At 61.3% G+C, this 11,638-nt stretch overlaps 1 protein-coding gene across 3 annotated transcripts in view; it reads right to left on the bottom strand.

Annotated features, from left to right (window-relative positions):
• Nucleotides 1-724: 724 nt before the first annotated feature.
• Nucleotides 725-11,638, bottom strand: part of GOLGB1 (golgin B1) — a 45,042-nt gene continuing 34,128 nt past the window's right edge. The window contains exons 16-24 of one of the 3 annotated variants that reach the window (XM_006038588.3): nucleotides 9,467-11,417; nucleotides 7,099-7,277; nucleotides 5,661-5,826; nucleotides 5,369-5,503; nucleotides 4,731-4,889; nucleotides 4,508-4,605; nucleotides 3,078-3,212; nucleotides 2,244-2,349; nucleotides 725-1,454 (exon numbers count right to left, since the gene is read on the bottom strand). In XM_006038588.3, the coding sequence (XP_006038650.2) occupies nucleotides 1,320-1,454; nucleotides 2,244-2,349; nucleotides 3,078-3,212; nucleotides 4,508-4,605; nucleotides 4,731-4,889; nucleotides 5,369-5,503; nucleotides 5,661-5,826; nucleotides 7,099-7,277; nucleotides 9,467-11,417 (3,064 nt within the window). In that variant the 3' untranslated portion in view covers nucleotides 725-1,319. Of the gene's footprint in view, nucleotides 1,455-2,243; nucleotides 2,350-3,077; nucleotides 3,213-4,507; nucleotides 4,606-4,730; nucleotides 4,890-5,368; nucleotides 5,504-5,660; nucleotides 5,827-7,098; nucleotides 7,278-7,567; nucleotides 7,727-9,466; nucleotides 11,418-11,638 lie in introns of those variants that run through there. The other 2 variants (XM_025195113.1, XM_025195112.1) reach the window with 2 other exon arrangements.

Below are 11,638 nucleotides of genomic sequence, written 5' to 3'. Positions count from 1 at the left end.
CCTCAGCCTTCGCTGGTGGAGGCTGAACAGGTTCAGGTCCCTCAGCCTCTCCTCGTAGGGCCTGCCCTGCTGCCCCTGATCACGTGGGTGGCCTCCTCTGGACCCTCTCCATGCTGGCCACATCCCTCCTGAAGTGCGGCGCGCAGAACTAGACACAGTACTCCAACTGCGGCCTGACCAGTGTCGCGTAGAGGGGGAGGATCACCTCCTGGGACCTGCTCATGATGCATCTGTGGATGCATGACAAGGTGCGGTTGGCCTTCCTGACCGCGTCCCCACACTGTCGGCCCATGTTCATTTTGGCATCAGTAATGACTCCAAGATCCTTTTCTGCCTCTGCACTGACGAGAAGGGAGTTCCCCAGCCTGTAGGTCTGCTGCTGGCTCTTCCCCCGCCCAGGTGCAGCACCTTGCACTTGTCAGTGCTGAAACCCATCCTAGTCTCATCCACCCACCCCTGTAACCTGTCCCAGTCCGATTGCAGCCTGTTCCTCCCTTCTAGCATGCCCACTTCCCCCCACATCTTGGTGTCGTCAGTGAATGTGTACAGGGTGCTTTTTACCCCCTCGTCCAAGTCGCTGATGAAGATGTTGAACAGCGCAGGCCCAAGGACCGAGCCCTGGGAGACCCCACTGCCCACATCCCTCCAAGCTGAAAATGACCTGTCCACCACCACGCTCTGGGTGCGGCCCTCCAGCCAATTAGTGACCCATTTGACTGTGTAGGTGTCCACGCCACAGTCCCCTAGTTTTTTAATGAGGATGGGGTGAGAGACAGTGTTGAAGGCCTTCCTGAAGTCCAAAAAGACTACGTCCACTGCTACACCTGCATCTAAGGATTTTGTGACCTTAGCTGCAGGTCTCAAAATCCTTCTACACCGAGTGACTGCCCGACCCCATGCCCTGCTGCTGTGACTGCCGATGTCTGGCTGCAGGCACCACAGTGCCGGTGTGAAACCAGCCCACGGCAGATGTGAACCAGACCCTGGCTGGTTTAATCCACCGTCCCGAGGGTGGCTCCGCTACCCCAAGCTGCATGTCCGTGGGCGGGTGCTGGACCCCAACAGCAGCACAAGTTGAGAGCACAAGCTCCTTCTGGTGCCAATGGCCAAGGGCCAGGGCTTCAGCAGAGCCAGCAATCAAGGGGTTAATGAAGCGCTGGGGGCTCAGACACCTGGGGGTGTTTCCTGTGGGGACCCCGCTGCAGCGTGACCGTGGCTGGATCTGGTGGAAGCGGCAGGTCGGCCCCACCCCGTGGCTCCAGGCTTCGGGTGGGGGCAGGGGCAGACGGCCCTTGGTGGGGCAGGGCGGGTGGCCCAGTTCACAGGTGACCGGTGAAGCACAGGAGCAGCAGGACGTGCAGCGCGAGCAGGTATGCGGCCACCAGCAGCGGCAGGCGCGCTCGGGAGCAGAAGAGGGAGCGCAGCAGGCGCCGCCGCCCAGAGTTGCCCCGAGTCTGGGGGAGGGAGAGAGGAGAGAGAGCAATGCTGTTACAGAGTCTCGAGGGGCTGCACCAAGTCCCAACAGGGACTATTCTTGCGGGTGCAGATGCAGCTGGTCCACAGCGTGCTCATCCGAGGTCCCTGCTGCTGGCTCCAGGCCCCTCCACGTCGCAGCCCCAAGGAGCTACAGGCAGACGCAGCTCAGAGGGCTCTGCCCGTGACCAGCCCAGCCCACCCCATCCCTGGTTGTGTTGCCCCCTCGCCTTCCCTCTCCTGCCTGGGGAGGTGGGCTGGGGTCAGCAAACACCAGCCCCATAGCCTCCTCCTGAAGGGAGGATGTGTACCTGTGGCAGGGGCCACGGTATCCCCGGAGCCCCCCAAAGCTGTGTTTTGGCCCCTTCAGGCATAGCACAAGGAGGCAGAAGGGCTCGGCTCACGCACGGCCAGAGGTCAGCTCCGACAGCTGCACGCAGATGCTGGCCTCTGCAGCCATGGCCATCCAGGCACAGGGGCTGGGGCCCGCGGGAAGAGGCTGACAGGTCATGCTGTCGAGCCACAAACACGGGGACGGCCCAGCTGTGGCCACAGCGAGGTGCCAGGCAACAGGTGGCTAAGCGCATGGTGCCTGCAGCTCTCAGCTGTCTGGCCCCAGAGCAAGGACCAGCCCGTCACCCCAGGGCTGGGCTCACCCAGCCGGCCGGACGCTCTGTGGTCAGCTGCTGCCTCCCTGCCCTTCGAGAGCCACGTGGACTCCTGCAATGGGTCTGCGTGCAGGCCCTGGGTGCCGGCTCGAGGGCTCTCACCTTGCTGAAGCTGCCCTCGGCAGGGTCCAGAAGCAGGGCATGCTCGTGGGCAGGGGACATATCGATGCCGTGACTCAGGGTGGACGCCCACTCCCCTGACTCCAGCCTGCAGGAAACAGAGATGTCGTCAAGCTACGGCTGGCATGGGAGGCCCCTGGGATACGGCGGAGACTGACAAAACCCCTGGATCTGCCTCTTGCTCCCACCACAGGTGCCAGGTTCCTCTGCCCCAACACCACTTACGACACTGAGCCCATGCCGTCTTTGCCCCCAGGACAGAGTGCCCACCCTGCGCAGCCCTGCGGATGCCCTCGGACTTTCCCCCCATGGCTGCAGCAGCCTGGGGTTTCAAGAACACCAACCCACAGCTTTGCCAACGGCGTGGCTGCCCATGCCTGCTCCGCTTCCCAGCCTCCGCGTTAAATCTTCAAGGCTTGGCCCAGCTGCGTGCGGCTCCTCCAAGTACAGCCGATGCTTGCTGGAGCCGGGGCCAAACTGGGGCTCATCAGTGAGGGATGAAGTTGCAGCATCCACTGCACCCTTCACCTCCTGCCTGGGGGCAGGGGGGAGACGGATACCTGCTGCTCCGTGGACTTGGGCTCCTGCTGTAAGGCTGGGCACCTTCAAACAGGCAAGGGCTCGGGGTCCCAGGCAGGCTCTGGAGGTCCCCTGCCTGCCCATGCCAGCAACCTCCCATCTGGACTCCATGCAGGGCTTGCGGGGCTGGGTGCACAAGGCAGCCCTTGAACCCCGACTCTAAGGCAAGGCCATGATGATTTCCTGCCTCCGAGTGTGGCCGGCGTTGGGCAAGGGCAGAGACTGTGGGGCTCTCACCTCCGGATCTGATCCTGCGCGGCGCAGAGCGCGTCCTCCACGGCCAGGCGCCGGTCTCGCTCCTCCTGCAGCTGCTCCTCTGCCTGCCGCAAGTCCTGCTTCGTGCTGCTGCGCAGGTGCTCAGCCTCCGACAGCCTGGAAGAAGAACAGAAGAGCAGCCGTGGACTGGGTCAGATTCACGTCTGTCATGCCCAGTCTCCGGTGTCACACGGGCAGGGAGAGGAGGTTGAACAGAGCGACTGGGTCTGAACAGGGTTTTCCCCGGCTCCTCTCCCCCTTGCAGCCTCCAGCACTGAAGGTCCAGGCTGGTCTGATGCAGAGGCTGCGCCCCTCGCTTCCAATGCCCCTTTCCAGGCCCTGGGTGGATATGGGCGAGCTCTCAGCTCCCACTGCACCTGGTGGCCGCAAAGCCCCATTTTAATGCCATGCGGGGAGAAAGAGCGGCCTGGTGCTTGCTTTAAACATACTACCTCCTAGCTCTGTGCTGTGACCCCTCGCTCTTGTATTGTGAAAGACAGTACATAATAAATCCCTAGCGACTTCCTCTTTGCTGCAAACCCTTCTCCTGCCCAGGCCTGGCCTTGTGTGTCTCCGAGGGAAGGCTCTCCACAGGGCTCCTCATCCTCGCAGTCTCTGCATCTGCTCCAGCTCTTCTTTCTCCTGCAAGGACACAGCTGGACGCCACACGCAAGCTGTGGCCGCACCATGGATTCGTAAAGGGTTTAATAAAGGGATCTGCGGTTACCAGGCGTTTCCTGCCCACGCTGCACCAGGAAGGGGCTTGGCCTCCTCCCCTCTCTGCAAGCAGGAGGTTATTGAGAAAGCCCAGGAAGCCCAGACCCACAGGCTGGAGGAGCCCTCAAGGGGCGTCTCATCCCAGCCCTGCACCGAGGCACGGGTCCTGTCTGCACCCGGATGCCCATCTAGCCTCTGCTCACAAAGCCGTAGCAAAGGGGACGCTGCTGGCTCTGGGGCCGCACTGCCTGCTGATCTCGCAGGAGGGAGCTTTTTTCCTGACACTTAGATACTAAAATCAGCGCTGCTGTTGAAGCCCTTTGCCTCTCAGCCTGCGGAGACCACTCCTTCCCCCTGTTCAGGAACCCGCTGTTATGCCCTAATCTCCAGTCGAACACTGCCTCGCTCCTCTGCCTCTCCGCATGGGACCCCCCAGTCCCTCCGCTGCCCTTGTTGCCCGTCTCAGCTCCTAGCAAAGATCTGCCTCCGACACGGGGACCCGTCGTTCCCATAGAGCCGTTGTTGCAGCAGGACTTGGGCCATCCAGGGACCAGCCCGCGGAGAGCTCGAGACCACAGCTATAAATGCAGTCTTGATTGAGGGGGTCCATCTCGCAGCTTCCCGCAGATGCTGGTGGGTCTGGGCCACTTCCCCCACGTGCTGGGCCAAGGCCTGGGGCCTCCCCTCCTGCTCACCTCAGCTGCAGCTCCTGCAGCTCGGGGGTGTAGCACTCCCGCGGGGGCGCGCTCTTCTCCTGGGGGGCTCCGGGGGCGGCGTCGGTCATGAGGGAGCCCTGGGACAGAGAGCGTGAGGGTAGATGAGCCAAGTGCAGGTGCCCCGGACAGGCCATACGCTGCCCGCAGCCAGACCTGCCCTTGCCTGCCACGGGGGAGGATCCCACCCTGTGCCAGCCCCTACCACATCCTTGCTGGGTGGTTGCAGGTCCCGCAGCTGCTTCTCGAGCGTGGCGCAGCGGGCCAGGACCTCGCTGTAGTGCTGGTGGCTCTCGCGCAGGCTCCGGCTGCTGCCCCGCAGCTGCAGCGACAGGGTGTTCTTCTCCTCGAAGAGCGGGGACAGCTGGGGAGGGGAAGAGGGGAGCGCGGGGCAGCTCTGAGTCAGCCAGCCATGCTGCTCCCCTGGGAGCCCAGGGCTCAGCCCACCCAGCCGGGCACCGACCGCAGCCACCGCCAACCTCCCCCAGGCAAGGTCTCCCTCTGACAGAGCCCCCAGTTTGCAGCCCCTTTGATGCCGGGACCAGCCCCTGGCTGCATCTTGCTCTGGCCTTGGTCTCTGCGCCTTCCCCACCCACTCACACAGGGGGCCACTGGTTTCTGGCTGCTCGGGGGCTGAGGACAGGGAAGGGCCTGCCCCCAGCCCTGTGTCCACGGCACCCTTTACCCCCTGGTACAGACCGGGGCCTCCCCTCCTGCTCACCTCAGCTGCAGCTGCAACGGGAGGGTGGTGCAGGACCTAGCAAAGTCCCCAAAGCAGGCAGGGGCCCATGGACAGCCAGGGGCCTGGCTCCTCCCCGCCCTGCAGCCAGGCGTGTCCCGTACCTTGCTATGGAGCTGCTGGATCCTCAGCTCCTTGTGGTGCAGCTCCTTCAGGCTGTCGCCCAGCTGGGCGCGGAGATGCTTCGTCTCGGCTTCCAGGTTGGATGCATCCCTGGTGCCAGGGGGCTCTGTCGAAGCCTGCCGGGGAGAGTGACTCTACCGCTGAGTGCCAGACCCTCGGTAACACCCCCGGCCCAGTGCCCTACAGAGAGCCCTCCAGGCCTGGGACCCCACAAGCCACCCCCTCGAGATGCTCAGCACCGGCCCTCTGGCTCTTCTGAACCTCGCTGCTCACCTGCCCCTGGTGCTGCTCCTCCACAACCTGCGACTGGGACAGGGGCGGCCGCAGCTCCTGCACAATCCTTTGCAGGTGGCTCAGCTGCTGGTCCTTGTCGGCTATGGCCATCAGGCACTGCTCCTTCACCCCCCTGCTCTGCTCCTCCCACGTGGCCTTCTCCTGTCTGCAAAGAACATGCAGGGGGGTTCACGGAGGATATTCCCCCAACACAGCCGCAGGGAAGAAGCCTCCCCCTGTGCGTGCCAGGTCCAGAGGCAGGCACCAGGGAGAAGCAGATGCGTGGACTGGAGCCTCTTGCAAAGCTGAGCAGTATCTCCCTACTTTGGACAGCATGAACAGCGCAGAGACCTGGGCAACACCCGCAAAGCCTGTAGGCACCCCTGCCTCGGGTATCTGCTGTTCTCGAGCATCCTCAGACTGCGTTGGTGCCTGGGGGCATCTGGCAGCCCCACCTGCAGCTCGCTGTTTCTCCTGCACAGCCGGGAATGACTGACCCCTGCAGTCCATGCCATCCCACGCTCCCTCCCGCGGCAGTGAAGGCCCCTCTTTTTTTATAACCGTCTATGCCTGGCATCAGGGGACTCCCCAACGGGCCTGGGTGGCTGGTCAAAGCTTCCGCTGGGGGACCTGTGCTCGTTACCATCCCTATGCATCAGACTGGCAACCCTGGTATGCAGAGCGGGGCGCACGTCCTCTGCCTGAGGGGCTCCACCTGCCAGGTGGTCCTCAACACCAAACGGCCTCAGCTTGGGGTTTGATGCGAGGCTTTCTTGCTGCCTTCTTTAGCAAAAGAGACAACAAGGAAGAGAAACGGCATCTGCAATCAACAAGCTTGTCCTCGCAGACATTCGGCGCCCATCACCAACCACATCTGTGAGCTGTGCATGGAGACATCTCCACGCTCAATATGACTTGCCGTTGTGCAGACACCGGGCACACATCACCAGCTGAATGGGCCATTGAGAGAAAGGTGTGGGGAAATGAGCCAGGGCATTTGCAGCACCTCTATGAGACAGGCAGGTTACCTGTGGCTCTGGTAGCGGGGGCAGCAGGGAGAGGGAAGGGCTGCTGGATATCAGCTTGTGGACTGTGTGGTCCAGGCAGCCTTCAGCACAGGGCAGGCATGAAGCTAGCAAGATCAAGGACCTTGCCTGCGTACAACTGGGACGAGTTCCTGCAGCGACTTAAATGAGGGGTCAGCAATCACAGGGGCTGTCGTGCGTCAGAGCTGGCACAAGGAAGGAAGTCAGCTCCTACGTGCCAGCACTGCTTGCAGCAGGTGTGACCCGAGTGCAGCAACGTGCGGTGTTAGCCACTGCCGAGGGCAGGGAACGGCACAATGGCAACCCTGCCTACCCAGCACCCCTAACGCCTGCTCCGACCCGCGTCCAAGGGAGGACTCGGTCACTGCCCCGACTCCGCGTGCTGTTCTCACCTGAGCTGCTGGAGCTCTTGCTGCCAGGAAACCCCCTCTTGTTGGAGCTGCTCTTGGACCCGGCGCAGCTCCTCTGCCTCCTGCTGCTGCTCCTGCAGCTGCGTCCGCAGGCGAGAGATCTCGGCCGTGTCCACGCCGACCTGCAGGTACTGCTGCTGCAGGTTCTTCAGCTCCGTCACCTGCGGCGGGACAAAACCAACGTGGGGAGAAGCCCTGTCACAGATGCTGAACGAACAGGCACGGCGTTTTGCCCTGGCTGTTCACCAGCGCTGCTGAAGCGCTCTCTATCACAGCCTCCGGGCCGGTCCCGCTCACAGCTGCTCAGATCCCGCACCGGAGAGCTGCCCATCCTGCCCCAGCCCCCCAGAGCCAGCTTTATCTACCAACAGGACGATACACCTATGCCCGAGGAGGGGAAACAGAACAACCAGCTGAGGGATGCCCCTGGGGCGATGCCTGGCTCAATTACCTGCTTAAATAGAGAAAAGCCTTGGGCAGTTTTCCAGGTTGGTGGGAAAACTTCTACATGTGAGAATGAGAAAAAACATCTGTGTAGCTCCCCTTGTTGTTAATTTGCCACTGAAGGCAAGCGTGTCACATCTTCCCAGCACGAATCTATTGAGGGCTGCTATAAAACAGTGAAGGGAGGGAGGGAGGGAGTGCAAGCTGGAAACCAAGGTTTGCTGTTTCATCGGTGCAAAGGCACAGGCCGAAGACCTGAGACAGATGGGGAAAACTGCTCCTCACCTAGGGACCAATGACACAAATGGGCTTGCTGACAAGAAGAGACAGCTCTGCAGGATGGGGAAAAGCTAAAGCACAGTCTTCAGTGGGGTCCTTCCTATCCCCAGAGCAAAGGTGAACACAAGGCTGGTGTTAACTGGAGGGCAAGGGGTGACTAAACCCTTCTCCGGGCCTGGGCTCCACTGGGGTAAATCAGAAGACAGCTTCCTGAGATCAACACATACGAGCTGCTTTAAATTCAGGCCCCTGCAGGAGAGGCTGGGGGGATTCCCACACACTGACTCCATGCAGAGAAGACGCTCGCAACGACAGAAAGTGGGGTGAATGAGGTGGCAGCAAGGAATGAGCGAGCACTGAGGTCTGCAAGGCAAGATCATCACCGAGCATGGAGGCAGGACAAGCATTTAGGTCATGCCTGTTCCAGCCGGGATCTTGGACAAGGCTGGACAGAAACAACCGCCACACCTGTGCCGAAGCAACAGGGCTGGGCTGCAATGCACAGGCGCTGGCGCTGCTGGGTTGGGGCAGGAAGCTGAAGTCTATGGGGGTAAGGGGAACACAATGGGAAAACAGGTCCTGCAAGCTTCAAGCTGTGGGGGAAGAATAGGGAGTAGGACGAAGGCACTGAGCAGCTGTGCAGAGCAATGAAGCCCCAGTGCAGCGTGGGGCTGAGCCTGAGCGCAGGGGCAAGATCCTCCAGCCAGGACCCTGCGGGGTTGGTGCCAGCAGCAGCATTGGCACAGCCCATCCCCAGCACCAGTGCCTTGGGAGGAGGATTAACCCCTCCCACCCCCACACACATGGAGCAGCAGGAGGGAGGTGGAAACACCGTGACACCTCCAGTGATGGAGTCCACAGCTTCCCCGGACGTCTGTCACGGCCTCCCTGCTCTGACAGTGAGGAAGTGCTTCCTGGGATGCAACCTAAACCTACTTTGCTGCAACTTCCAGCGGTTTGTCTGAGTCCTCCTCTGCAGCAAGAGAAAAAAAGGTGCTTTCCCTTGCGAGGATCTATTTCTGTTCTGCCCTCTCCAGATGTTCACACCCGATCCAGCACCAGGACTGGCTTGTGAACAGGACTACGTGATGCGCTTGCCTGCCACGGCAGGGGACGGACTCAGAGACCACAGATGTCCCTTCCAGTCCTGCTCTCCCATTAACAGAGCTACACAGTCAAGGTCAGCAAAGCAATTATTGAGCGGACACCAAAGTCCAGAGATGACTAAGACGGGTAAATAGGAAGAGGGGGGAAGGAGGTACATGGTAGGGCACCCCAATCGTCTGCCGCAGGAAGGCAGGAGCCCCAAACACCTGCCCGTCCAGAACCAGACTGGATCGGAGACTACAAGCTGTGCCGCATCAGCCCCAGAGAAAAGAGCTGGGCAAGCAGAAGCAGGTCTGGACCCAATTTACGACCCTGCTTTAAATGAGACACCGAGTCACAGAGGCCAAAAGAACGATGGAGTCACAAGGGCCCCGGGTGCATCGGGACGCACGTGTGCTGCGTTTGCGCTATGAATGCCAGACCTCCTGGGTCTTCAGTAGGATGCTGGAGGAGGTCCCTGCTAGAGCTCCCTCCCAGGCTCCCCCAGGGGTGTAAGAGGGGCGGGGGAGCGCCAACTCACCAGCCTGTCCCTGTCGGCTTGCAGGGAGGACAGGGCCTTCTTCAGGCTCTGCACTTCAGCCGGGCTGGCGGACGTGCTCACGGCCGCTTGCTGCTTTGCTTCCTCCACCTTTCGGGCTTTGTCCAGTTCGCTCAAGATCCGGTCCCTCTCGCCCTGCAAGCTGGCCATGGCTTTGGAGAAGGACTTGACCTGGCTGGAGGCCCCGTCCAGCTCCGAGGACACGCGGCGAAGCTCTTCCTCTTTGGCCCGGAGCTGCTGATGAAGCTTCTCCACCTGGGACAACAGTCCGCGTTCGTCCGCAGCCTCCTTCAGGGCTGCCAGTTCAGACACCAGGGAGTCTCGCTCTCGGGCAAGGCTGCTTTGCCCCTCCTGCAGCTGGGCCCTCTCCTTCTGGAGGCTGTGAACTAGGCCCTGCTGCTCCTCCATGTCCGCAGCGTATTTCTGCTGCAGCGCCCGGAGCTCCTCGTTGCTCTGGTCCCAGCTGTCCTGGAGAGAGCTCATCGACTTCCCAAATGACTGAATTTGGGCTCGGAGATCCTTGTTCTCCTCCGTGACTGCCAGCAGCTTCTGCTCCATCTCCATCAGGTCCCGCGCCAGCTCGGCCACCCGCTCCTCCGCGGTCTCCGTCTCGTTCCGCATGACCCCCGCATCGTGGTGAAGGTGCTTCAGCTCCTTCCTCAGTTTGTGCTCGGTCTCGTCCACCTTCTTGGCTGCCTCCCTCTGGACGCGGTCCAGGTCCTCCTCCACTTCCGTCAGCCGCTGCTGCGTGAGCGTGAGCCGACTGCTCAGCTCCTGCACCTCGTCCTCCCTGCCTTTCAACCGGGCCTCAAGATCCACGACGGCGGCCCCCTCGCGCAGCGCTGCCACCTCGTCCCGCGCTTCCGAGAGGGAGGCGGTCAGGGTCTCCATCTCCTCGGACAGGCCGACTTTGTCCTTCTGCAGGGCTTCCACCTGCTCCCGGAGAGCTTCCAGGGCACGGTCGGCCTCTTTCAGCTGCTCTTCTGCGCTGGCCTTGTCTTTTTCCAGGGCTTGGATCCTCTGAAGCTGCGTTTTGAGGAGCTGCTTCTGCTGAGAGTCCTTTATGGAAATGACCTGGTTCAGGTCCTCGCGGTACCGCACCAGCTCGGCCTCCAGCTTGGCGTTCTCCGAGTGGAGGTCGTCCATCCGGCTGTGGAAGCTGCGAATCTCCTCTTTGAGTGTGTTGTTCTCCGTGGCCGCCTCTTGGATCAGCTGGTCTTTCTCCAAGATGACGGCGAGGTGGCGTTCCTCCAGCTGCCGGTACTCTCTCAGCACGCGGTCTCTGTCATCCTGCAAAGAGGACATGGACTTGGTGAAGGAGTCCAGCTGAGCCTTCTTCTGCCTGCTCTCCTCCCTGACTACCTTCATCTTCTCGGCGAGACGGTCGAGCTTGTCCAGTGCTTTTTTCCTCCCATTTTCCAAGGCCGTTTTCTCCTCTTCCTTCTTGCTCAGGTTGCTCTCCAGCTCTTTAATCTCCTCCGTGTGCTGCTGCTGGAACTCGGACACAGCCGCCACCACCGCCTCCTCCTTGGCGGAGAGCAGACTCAGGATCTTTTGATCCTTGGCCCCGATCTCTTCTTGCAGCTTGTTCGTCAGGTCCCGGGAGGCCTGGAGGTCAGCCTCAAGCTGCTCGCAGCTGAATCTGCAGTCCTGGAGGCTGGCTTCTTGCTGCCGGACGGTGCTCTCCAGTTCTTCTCTTGTAGACTCGCACTTGGCAAAGGAGTGACGTGTATTGGCAAGCTGGTCTCGGAGGCTCTTGATCTCTCCCTCCAGCTTCTGTTGTTCGCTCTGAGAGTCCCTGTGCAGCCGCTGAGCCTCTTCCAGCTGAGACAGGAGCCCCTTGTTCTCTTCCTGCAACTTTTCAGATGCCTCTCGATGCTGCTGGGCCTCCCTCTTGGACTCTGCCTCCCAGTCCCGTTTGTCATGCTCGAGCCTGGACACAGGAAGAAGAACATATGAGGCCAATCCCCCACGCATGTCACTACCCACATTTGCATCAACAATCACTAATGCTACACGTTGCTAGAGCACCTGCCACCCTAGCACGTAGGGGCAGCCCGCACGACTGCATCAGACGTTCCCCGTCTCCTGGAGCGTCCCCCCTGGTCCCTGGACAGCACAGTGGAGCCCTGCCAATACTCAGCTGTCAGTAAA

This window comes from Alligator sinensis, unplaced genomic scaffold, assembly GCF_000455745.1.
Source record: "Alligator sinensis unplaced genomic scaffold, ASM45574v1 scaffold1845_1, whole genome shotgun sequence".
Lineage (NCBI taxonomy): Eukaryota > Metazoa > Chordata > Crocodylia > Alligatoridae > Alligator > Alligator sinensis.
This window is presented reverse-complemented; position numbering and strand designations above follow the sequence as displayed.